A 12086-nucleotide genomic window follows, 5' to 3' on the forward strand; every position below is an offset into this window, starting at 1 on the left:
AGATGTGGGCGTACCATGGGTTTATATAAGGCAATAAGATATTTTCCATCTTATTCTCTATCCCTTTTTTAATGATTCCTAACATCCCATTTGCTTTTTTGACTGCTGCTGCACACTGCGTGGACGTCTTCAGAGAACTATCCACGATGACTCCACGAACTTTCTCCTGATTAGTTGTACCTAAATTAGCCCCCCATCATATCATATGTATAGTTGGGGTTATTCTTTCCAGTGTGCATTACTTTACATTTATCCACATTAAATTTCATTTGCCATTTTGTTGCCCAATCACTTAGTTTTGTGAAATCTTTTTGAAGTTCTTCACAGTCTACTTTGGTCTTAACTATCTTGAGCAGTTTAGTATCATCTGAAAACTTTGTCACCTCACTGTTTACCCCTTTCTCCAGATCATTTATGAATAAGTTGAACAGGATTGGTCCTAGGACTGATCCTTGGGGAACACCACTAGTTACCCCTCTCCATTCTGAAAATTTACCATTTATTCCTACCCTTTGCTCCCTGTCTTTTAACCAGTTCTCAATCCATAAAAGGATCTTCCCTCTTATCCCATGACAACTTAATTTACGTATGAGCCTTTGGTGAAGGACCTTGTCAAAGGCTTTCTGGAAATCTAAGTACACTATGTCCACTGGATCCCCCTTGTCCACATGTTTGTTGACCCCCTCAAAGAACTCTAATAGATTAGTAAGACATGGTCTCCCTTTACAGAAACCATGTTGACTTTTGCACAACAATTTATGTTCTTCTATGTGTCTGACAATTTTATTCTTTACTATTGTTTCAACTAATTTGTCCAGTACAAACATTAGACTTACCGATCTGTAATTGTCAGGATCTCCAAAAACTTCTTCATTGCAACCCAAAAGGGCTGTGAAAAGTTGTTTGGTTTGGATGACCTAGTACAAGCACACACTTTTTGACCAATAAATGGTAGATGAGGCAAATGCCTTCACTGTTTAAAACTTTTGTTTAGTGCAGGGGTGGGCAAACTTTTTGGCCTGAGGGCCGCATCAGGTTTCTGAAATTGTATGGAGGACCAGTTAGGGGACGTTGTGCCTCCCCAAACAGCCAGGCATGGCCCAACCCCAGCCCCGTATCTGACCCCTCCTGCTTCTCACCCTCTCCCCCCCCAGGACTCCTGTCCCATCCAGCCCCCGCTCTCTGTCCCCTGACCTCCTGCCCCAACTGCCCCCCGCCGCCCCATCCAACTCCCCCCTCTCCTTTCTGACTGCCCCCCTGCGACCCCTGCCCCCATCCACTCCCCCCTTCTCCTTGACCGTCCCCGGACTCCCTGTCCTACTCCCCCTACCCCATTTAACCCCCCCCCCCTTCCTGACAGCACCCCGGGACCCCTGCCACATCCAACCACCCCTTCTCCCTGTCCCCTGACTTCCCCCAGAACGCCTGCCCCTGACTGCCCCCCGCCGCCCCATCCAATCCCCCCCTCCTTTCTGACTGCCCTCCTGGGACCCCATCTCCATTCAACCACCCTGTTCCCGGCCTCTGACAGCCCGGACCCCTATCCACACCCCTGAACTCCCCTGCTCTCTCTTCAATCCCCCCACTCCCCGCCTCCTTACCCCGCTGCCTGGAGCGCTGGTGGTGCGGCTGCACCAGGACAGGCAGCCACGCTGCACAGCACAGAGCCCCGGGTCAGGCCAGGCTCTGCAGCTGCGCTGCCCCAGGAGCTCGCTGCTCCGCCGCCCAGAGCACGGCACTGGCAGTGCAGTGAGCTGAGGCTGCGGGGAAGGGGGAACAGCTGGGGAGGGCCCGGGGCGAGCCTCCCAGGCCAGGAGCTCAGGGGCCGGGGGCTGTGGTTTGCCCACCTCTGGTTTAGTGTGTCAAAATACATTGTACTATTTTTTACATTTAAAAAAGTTCCTTTATGGCTCAGTGATAGCACTACTGTGCACAGATATCATGACTTGTGCCCTTAGGTGGCAGCCATGAAGCAAGCTGAAACAGTTATAGATCCAGGTTTAGAATACAAATATCAAAATCGAAACCAGATTATATAAACAATTTAATCAGCAGCTCACATTCTTTTGCCAAAGGTTTCAGAAGATATCTCCTGGGACATCTGAACTATTCTATGTTTTCTTCACAGAGATATATTATCAAATCTGAGCTATGTCTTTCCAATACTTCCTTGTCATGTTTTAGGCTATGGCTACAGTACACAACTTTTAGTGACATGGCTGTGCTGCTGTTTGTCAGCAGGAGAGAGCTCTCCTGCTTGACAAAAAACTTCCACCCCCAAGAGCGACAGTTCTCCTGCCGACAAAGCGCTGTTCGCACCAGTGCTTTTTGTCTGTAAAACTTTTGTCGTTCGGGGGTGTGTGTTTTTTTTAACAACCCTGAACAACAAAAGTTTTGCTGATGAAGTGCCAGTATAGACAAAGCCAGTGGTGCTCAAGTGGGAGAGGCCGTGCAAGCAAGGACTGGCATTTTTCCAATATTTGTGCCGATTAGGTGTAAATGGTGTTTACTCTGCAATACACTTGTAAGTCTGGCCGAAAGGATTACTACACTCCCCATACCTACTTTGTCTTAAACATGCACGAGTGTAAACACACATTCCATTTGAGCATCACAAGGTTGCTTAATAAGGGTCAAAACCTACAAAGGTGAAAGGAATCCAAATGAATATGATGAGAGTTGATTAAACTATTACTATTCCAGGTATATATATACACACACAGATCATATTTTTATTATTGTTTTATTAGATTAGAAGAGGCCTTGATCCCAAAGATGCAGTTTCTCCTTGCTCAATAATGGGCAAATAATATGAAATACTAATCTCAATAAAAGTCAAAGGCTATCATCATACCTCATAATCCTCTTGGCAGCTTTGAACATTGCACCATCTTTCTACAGGCTCAGGAACAACTTCCCATTCCTGGGTAACTTGTTTGAGAATATTCACAAATGTTGATTTTCCTGCAGCTGTTGGAAAAGAGCACAATAAATACATCTGTCAGAAAGTAATGGAAGTGGTTAATTGTTAGCCACTAGATACTCCGTTTTCCAGGTTCTATCAAATGCAACCTCCACTTCCCATGCATCACTGGCTTCATGAGAAGACCTCCCCCGTACATTCTCCTCCTGCAGTATTACAGCATCCATACGTAGATTAGGTCTTGGAACAAGGCCAATGAGATCAATTGAATCCTTGCCCGTAACAACCATCAGTTGTATAATATTTTCTGTAAATATAATATTTTCTGTAAAATTTCTGAAAATATAACCTGACCCTGACCTCCTGTGCAGACTATATTCTATAGCAGAGTAGCAGAAGCATGCTAGAACATATTAAACAGGGAACCTAATGATTATGGGATGTTTATTGTGGAGCTAAAACAAGGGAAAAAAGTTGACATTAAATACTTCACTATATTAGTCACCTGGAATGAAGTGCTACACTTAATGCCACAGAACAATTTTCACTAATAACTTTTGAATTATTCATAACTTTCTGGAAAAATTAATGATTGCTAAGCAAAGATAATAGTTCCAGACAAAAATTTTCACCATTTTTCTATATGGGTGAAAAAACTTCTCGCTATTGTCAAACTTCCCCCCCTCCCAAAGAATGGATGAACATTAAACTTAGTACATGAATTATCCTCACTAAGCAAGTCTGAAAAACTGGACATTAAGTTATTAATGAATGGAAACAGGCAATTGTGCATGCACTGCAGAAAATTTTAAGTCTGAATGCTTGAATCTAGGAATGAACTGCTAAGTGAGTTCTTTTGTAAGTGCCCATGTAATGTAAGTTATTAGCAGCTTAAGTTCATATCCTATACAATACTAGGTATGGCAACATAGACAAACTATTGTGGCTGTAGACTTTAAAATATAAATCAGAAAATGCAGAAGTTTAACTGTGTGCATTTTTGATGTGAAAATGTTTTTTGTGCATTTGTCAGTGTGACAATGTTTTCTATCAATACACCCATGTGCCTCAAGATGCTTCGACCTTGTCTTCTACTTGAGAAAAAAATTTAAACCAAGGGCTCCCCCTACAGTTTACTTCCAGCAACTAATATGGGTCAAAAAAAACTATAACCGTCTTGTTTTCATTATTTTAACATGGGTTAGTTTAACATGGGTTAAAAATACACCTTTTCCCTAGTAAAGACAATCTTGGTCTATGTTAGTATTCTAGGTGAAGTGACATTTAGGTACTACTGACACATCCTACTTCATCTTTTTGTTTAGTTAACTTTTAAAAGTAAATTTAACTTCTCAGAGTGTACCACCTAATTTTTCTTCTAACTTATTTTCAGGCAAGAAAGAAAGCTTTTAATTAAGAAATTTAAAGGCAACTGGTGATCTCCCTGGTAAAGTTACAAAGGCACCATCGTGTCATTTGTCTCCCCACAAGGAGCGTCAGTTACAAAGCCAGTAGATTAGTCTGCCACAAAGCAAAAGAATGGAGTGTTTCAAAACAAACAAACAAAAAGTACATTAAAATGAGAATAAATAAAGCTACCAAGAGCTGGAGGAGCAATAGATCAGTGAAGTGGTAGGAACCATGGGAAATTCTGATCTCAATTCCTACATGGTACTCTGGGGCCAAAAACGTTTAGCTCATCCTGTCACTGAACAACCTGAGGCACTCCCTGGCCTTCAGAGCAAGTTAAACTGGTTTCTCTTCACTAGTATAAAATAAAATAGCATAGAATATCCTGAGAAACAATAAAGGTCAGGAGACTAGTTTGGAGAAGGAGATAGTGATAATTATTTACCAGGATTAAAAAGGAACTAAAGGGACTTGAGCTGATCATGTCTGCTTGCACAAACATTTCTGATGCCCTAACTCATAAAACAAAAATCTGGCAAGAATACTACAGAAAGAAATACATTTGTTCAAACCAGGAACTTGAACAGAGTAAAGGATAACATCTTCAGTATTACAATCCAGTACTTGTAACACTACTAGCAACTTCCCAAGTTACTTCCTGCTTTGTTTTCCTGATGTATATTCTTGTTAAATCAGATTTCCTAACCTAAGGGCTTGCTTCAGCAGGGAAACTGACAGGAATAGCTGACATGAAGCTCTGTGTGAGCTTGAAAGCTTTTTTCTCTCACCAGCTGAAGTTGGTCCAATAAAAATATTATCTCACCCGCCTTGCTTCTCTGAATATCTTGGGACCAGCAGGGCTACCACACCACAATAGGACCAGCTACTGTGGAATAAGCTGAGCTCCCCGTGTGGCCACTCTATTGCAGACTGAAAATCGCTTTAATTCAGAGCAGTTGCGTGGACACGGGGAGCTAGTCCAGACAATTTCCCAAACGTAGCCAGCTCCCCAGGGATGTCGAAAGGGTCAATCTTTGTAAAGCGCTGTGAAGACACACAACGGAAACCACTGCCGTGGCATGGGTGTGTTTTCAGCATGCCCGGTAGGAACAGCCGAGGCAAAGCGGGGAAGTGCGGCAGAAGTCCCGGTCCAGGCCAGTCCCCACCAGGGCTTCACAGCCACGGGCAGAGTTGCCTTCTCCCCATGGCTGAGGGCCGTTGGCAGGCAGCGCTCGGGTTTGCGGACAGGGAAAGGGTACGCTCCGGGCTCGGAGGGCAGTGGCGACCTAGGGCACAACCAGCTGCCGGGCGGGCTCGGAAGGAGGCTCCCTGGGCAGGTGATCCCAGGGCGGCAGCGGCTGGCTCAGCAGCCGGGACAGGAGGCTGGCCCGGCAGGTCCCGGCGCTTCCCGCCAAGGAATGGCGGTAAGTCACCTCAGGGGAGGGCGGGAGAGGTGAGGAACGGCGGCGCCTCAGCGCTGGTCCCGGAGGGGCCAGGGCCGCGCGGCGGGATCTCACCGATGTTGCCCTCTATGGCGATCTTCTTGATGCCGCTCTGGGCCCGGCCGCGCTTGGGGGGGGTGGCCATGGAGACGCTGCTGCCGCCGCGCGAGCCGGGTGGATGCTGCTGGCCCTCAGCGGTTGCCCTCGCGCGCTCGCCGGTTGCCGCGTTCGAATTTGGCGCGCGGGGCTCGGGCGGTAGTCAGAGACTGCGGTGACGTCACTAGCACGTCTCGCATCGCTCCCTCTGCGGGACAAAAGGTCGGCCTGCTGTTCCCGCGACAGGTCGTATGGGTGCCCGCCAGGGCCAAGGCCTGTCAGCGAGTGAAACGGCCCCGCCTCTGCCTTGGCTCGTGGGCTGTTTGGCGGAGGAGGGGCAGGTAAGCGGCTCCCTCCCTCCTCCAGCCCCGGACAGCACGTGAGCGAAAATCAATCGATTACAGAGCGACGGAGGCAGGGAAGCTGCTGAGCGCCGAGCGTGTCAATCACTGAATGGGCGCTCCAGGGGCAACGTGACCCACGCACCTGTTTTTCAACTCAGTCCAGTTTTCCTGTAGCCCTTAGGGCGCACGCCCTTGCCAGTGCTGGGGGTGGGGCATTCACCACCTTGAGTTTTGGTGAGCAAAATTACCTTAAAAGGGTGTTTGTTTTCACACACCCATGACTCAGAAACCATTGATCAGATTTCCTTCCCTCTTTCCAGAATAATTCCCCTGTGGGCTGAGATCCACGATGGAAAAGTTTAGTCCTGAAAGGGAATTTTTCAGACTGAAAACAGAGGGTTACAATGAAAGTTTAATTTAAGTCTTTCCATGAAGCATTTACAATTTTCCATTCCAGAACAATGTGACTTTCACTCGGTTAGCTGCCAAACAGCAGCAACCAGAGAAAGAAGATAAGTATCCTTTATTTCCCTACAGCAAATAGAAAAGACAGAAAGAAAAGATAGTGAAGAAAAAGTTATCTGGGGGCACCAGGTGAAGACCACGTTTAACTTCTTAACCTCTGATGGTGAAAAATCTTGAACTGCCAAAAACAGTGAGAGAATTGGCTAAAGTGTCCTTTGAAGCTATAGCAGTGTTTTGATCTTTACTTGTGACAAAGTTACATGATACTTCTTGGGCTCTAATACTGTGCCTAGAAAGAGTCAGCACTGGGTGTTTGGATGAGTTATAGTTTGGGTGCAGTCCTATCTAGAGTATCCCTGACAGGTGTTTGTCCAACCTGTTCTTAAAAATCTCAATGACAGAGATTCCACAGTCTCCCTACATACTTTGTTCCAGTGCTTCTGCTAGACAGTTTCTACTTTGAATATCTAACATTTATAAACAAGTGTAATGGCCTCAAATATAAATGTAAATCAAATTTAAATGTACTTTCTTACAGTCAGTCCTTTCTTACTGTGCTTCTTCCTGTTGTGCCCATGCATATTTCTCTGTGGAGCATATCTTTCTCAGAGTGGTTGATTGCACATCAAATAGCCATGAAAGTGTTTACCAGATGTATGCCTGCAGTTGTGCGCTGTACAAGCAGGATCCCTTTCAGCGACTAAACAATCAATACCATGTCATCCTTACTGCTGCTGGCAGCGGCACTATGTTAAGAGCCGGGCAGCCAGCCAGCAGTTGCCACTCTCCGTCTGCCCAGCTCTGAAAGCAGTGCCACCAGCAGCGGCACAGAAGTAAGGATAGCAAACCAGTAAAAGTGCATGCTGCTATTAGGACATGCCAGAAATTGCAGTTCTACCAGAGTCAATGTTGGAGCAAGGAAAAATCATGGACATTTTTGATCATATTTCAAAAATCTTCCCAGACAGAGATTGGAAGAGCCCAAAAGAGGTCATGTCCAGGAAAATCTGGACATATGGTAACCCTACTCCAACCCCAAACCTTCCAAATAAAACTGCTGGACTAACTGAATAGGTCACAACAAAATTAAATGCCTGACATCAGGACAGACATGAGGTAAGGCATGAAATAAGAGCAACAGTTATGTACTACCAGCTAAATTTAAGGCCTATGCAAAGACTCATTCTGTAGTATGTACTGGGATACCATAATCTCTTCTGAAGAGCTTTAGCTAAACCACCAAGTAGGGTAATTAAATTCCACATAAAGAAAAGGAGTACTTGTGGCACCTTAGAGACTAACAAATTTATTTGAGCATAAGCTTTTGTGAGCTACAGCTCACTTCATCGGATGCATTCAGTGGAAAATACAGTGGGGAGATTTATATACACAGAGAACATGAAACAATGGGTGTTTTGTTTGAAGTGAGCTGTAGCTCACGAAAGCTTATGCTCAAATAAATTGGTTAGTCTCTAAGGTGCCAAAAGTACTCCTTTTCTTTTTGCAAATACAGACTAACACGGCTGCTACTCTGAAACCTAAATTCCATATAGAGACCATTGTGAAAAGCTAAAATTCTCTCTCTCTAAATCTGACAAAAATTTACTGTATCTTACTACTTTAAATTCATAGAGATTTAGAAACTTCCAAATATGCAGAACACTAATTATCTATACTAAGTACTAAATACTAATTAATAGGTAGCAGGTTTAAAACAAACACAAGAAAGTATTTTTTCACGCAACACACCGTCAACCTCGAACTGCTTGCCAGAGGGTGTTGTGAAGGCCAATACTATAACAGGGTTCAAAAGGGAGCTAGATAGATTCATGGAAGAAGGTCCATCAATAGCTATTAGCCAGGATGGGCAGGAATGGTGTCCCTAACCTCTGTTTGCCAGAAGCTGGGATTGGGTGACAGGGCATGGATCACTTGATGATAACCTGTCTGTTCATTCCCTTTGGGGCACCTGCCATTGGCCACTGTCAGAAAACAGATACTGGGCTTGATGGACCTTTGGTCTGACCTAGTATGGCAGTTCTTTTGTTCTTATATTAAATCACCAAATGCAGCAGTCCTGATTCTGTGATTCCTTCCTATTACTGCCCACAACCTCAGTTCTGAAGTTTTGAATTTTAGGAATTCCTTAAGTCCTTTGAATATCTCCTAAGTATACATATACTGATATAATTAAATAGGGACAACTTGTGTGTAAGCATGGCTTAAGAGAGCTATTCAAATAGCAAAAGCTAACTCATAGTAAATTCTGTTGACTCTTAGAGATGCACTAACAGGATTGGGTTATCTAGTCAGCACAGATGCTAATGGACACACTTCAAATCCCACAAGATTTCAGTTACTCAAACCTTAGCAAACACAGCTGAAAGAAAGGAAGGAAAAACAAAATGTTATTATGGCAAACATAGTAATTCACTGTCCAGACTGGCATGCAGGCAACCAGTCACTATGAGAACTGAAAATAACAGCTGGCAGTCAGCAAGAAACAGACTATCAGAGGTAATGGGAAAATAATCAAGATTTATTTGAAATACTGTAGACATAACAAATACTAGTTGATGAAACGAAAAAGAAAAAAAAAGGAAAAACTAAATTCTTCAAAGGATGCTGAGGGACTGAAAGAATTTGTATTAGTGATCACAGAACCTTCATGTGTACCAAAGCCATCAAAACTGTACCTGGCTGAAGTCAGTAACGATATAAGCAGCCTAGAATGACTCAGGTTAACAACTGTGTCTTCAAAAACCCATCAATGTATGCATACATTGTTATTAAGGGCATAATTTTCAAAAACACCTAGTGATTTAGGAGCCTAGATCACATTTTCCAAAGTGATGTAAGTACTTTTGAAAGTCAATGGCACTTCCACTCCTAAATTATTTAATATTATTTCAAAGTTAGAGTGTTGCCTTAAATAACAGAATTTAGAGTAGCTCCAATAAGAGGGAAACATAACTTAAGGGCTGCAATATTGAACCTAGAACAATAGACTCCTGGTCCATGATTTGAACTCTGCGGCGCTATGGCAATAGAAATAATAAACAACAGCAACTACACTAGGCCAGAAGTGACTTTGCTTATATTAAACCTCCAAACTTGCCCACTGTGAACTAAATGTTTCCAGAAGCCTGATCAAACTGAGATTTGGCCAAGTGTTCAGGTGATTAAATAGAAGTGACTCCTGCTTCCTTAGGAAACCATTACAGACACTGGTCATGTTTTCTTTTTCAAAATTTGTTCAAGTGTGAAAGTTCTCTGTGTACAAATCTAGCAGCTGGAGTTAAAGTTCTTGACACAGACAACATGATCTATCTCCAATATTCAGGGGGTGGGTCGTGTATCAGACAATTTTTTTTTAATGATAATGTAAATATGGCTTTATGGTTGAGGTATCATCCTTGAGCATTTGGAATACAGTAAATCTTGAGTGCTTAGATTCATTCAGGACACAGATTACTTTACCTCATTTGATCTTCTTAGCCTCAAAATGCTCCTAGATAGGCCACTTAAAATACACGTGTGACCTGTTTTGAAATCAATGTCAAAAGTTGAGATGTTATCAGTGAGTCTTTTAATTCTTAGGAAAGAAATGTTGCAGATTTTATTTCAAAATTTTGTAACATTATTCTATCTGTTAACTTGGATACATCTTGCATGAAGATACAGCATCTAAAAATGGAATAAAATACTTGGCCTCCTGTACATGCAGTTTTTCAGGAAGGTACTTATTTTTGCAGTTTTTTTGCTGACCCCAATAGTTGGATTTGTTGAGAGATGCATCCAGATGCTGAAGTCTGTAAATTAAATGCTAAAATCTTATGTGCAATTGATTCCTACAGAAGGAAGTTTTACTGAAGGGATTACAAAAGGACAGATGGATTAAAATAGCATTATGGTTTTAAGTAGCTCTCTTGTATACTTCCTATGAAAGCTGTTTAAATGGTTGCATATTGGCTCCTTTTGGAAAGCTCCACGCAGCCTTTAGTTTAAAGCTTACAGGTTAGGGTTCTTAAGCGTATACAACAATTTAAATTGAGCATCTAACACAATTTGGATTCAAACAAAATGAGATTAAGAACATTTGTTTAGAATGTCATTGCAGAAAACATTAAAATCCCTAACACTGCAGACTCTGTCCTAAAAAATTTGTTTCCTAATGAATGGCTGTGATGCTGGCGTCAACTCTGATCAAAACTGTTGGCTCAGCTGAAAACTGACAAACTCACAGCTGGAAGTCAGGCCAATCCACTTGTGTGTTAGCAGAAGATCAAAAGAGGCTGTCAAATGTATGTGAATGTTTGGTGTTTAAATTTCATAAAATTAATGAGATTTTTCATGCATTATTTTCACTTTTCTGTATCTTGTTAATATTTTGGATGGTATATGACCCTCAATATCTAAAATAACCCTCCAAACGTGAAAGAAACCTTGTGTAATGCAAATTAAGTACTTTTATCAGAAAGATCACTTCAAAGTGAGTGGTCAGTGTGGAGCATTCAGAGTTCAAAGACTCTAAAAGCAACTGTTTCTCACCACCATCAAAGAAAAAAAAAACATATGATAGCTATAAATATGGATATAAAGGAAAATCCTTCATCTCTGGACTGTTTGAATTCTAACAGGGCAGAATAACTGAATGAGAAGATGGAGATTCCCCAAAATGATTCTGGGTAGCCCTGAGAGACTTTTGGGAAATTGGCAGATTACTGTATCTCTGCTACCATCTGGGATTAGAGACTGTGACTCACCTGTACATATTTTTACCTGCTTTAACCACTCAATAACTTTCATTTCTTTTTCTTAGGTCATAAAACTTTAGTTAGTTTACTACAGAATTGGCTACCAGCATTGTTTTGGGTGTAAGATCTAGAATGCAACTCAATCTGGGTGTGTAACTGGTCTCGTGGGAGTAACCTGGAATTTTTGTGTGTGTAAATGACCATTTATCATATAGTCCATCTTGCCTGGGTGGCAAGACACACTAGAGTTTCTAAGGGGACTGTCTGTGACTCCAATATAAAATTATTGTAAGACTTTAGTTCATATTTGTTAGTGTCTTAGGGAAAACTAATTATAGAACATACCACCAGTTTGGGGTGTCTGCCCTGCTTTTGACAGTCTGCCCAGAGGTAGGCACTCATGATTGTGAGCCACTCTAGACAGCGTGAAAATGACATCAAAGCATGGGATGATAAAGGATGTCTCCAAGGGGCAGTCATGTAGTTACCACTTAAGATTCATCAAGACAAATCCTAGAATCCATGAGTCACATGTAGGTGGTTAGTTGTGAAAATAATCAACTCTTTCTGAAGGCGCAAAATTTGAGAACGTTATATAAACCCAGGTGTACAAAAGGAACTACATAAGACAATATATCTGGCTAGCCAC

At 42.6% G+C, this 12086-nt stretch overlaps 1 protein-coding gene across 2 annotated transcripts in view; it reads right to left on the reverse strand.

Moving 5' to 3' along the window:
* DCK (deoxycytidine kinase) overlaps positions 1 to 6139 on the reverse strand; it is a 44637-nt gene extending 38498 nt beyond the window's left edge. For both annotated transcript variants that reach the window (XR_013345857.1, XM_077814891.1), the window contains exons 1-2: positions 5851 to 6139; positions 2855 to 2970 (exon numbers count right to left, since the gene is read on the reverse strand). Coding sequence is in view for 1 of the 2 variants with exons in the window: in XM_077814891.1 (XP_077671017.1) it covers positions 2855 to 2970; positions 5851 to 5920 (186 nt within the window). In the remaining variant the exon portion in view is untranslated. The remainder of the gene's footprint in view (positions 1 to 2854; positions 2971 to 5850) is intronic.
* Positions 6140 to 12086: the final 5947 nt, after the last annotated feature.

This window comes from Eretmochelys imbricata, chromosome 4, assembly GCF_965152235.1.
Source record: "Eretmochelys imbricata isolate rEreImb1 chromosome 4, rEreImb1.hap1, whole genome shotgun sequence".
In the NCBI taxonomy this organism is placed as follows: Eukaryota; Metazoa; Chordata; order Testudines; family Cheloniidae; genus Eretmochelys; species Eretmochelys imbricata.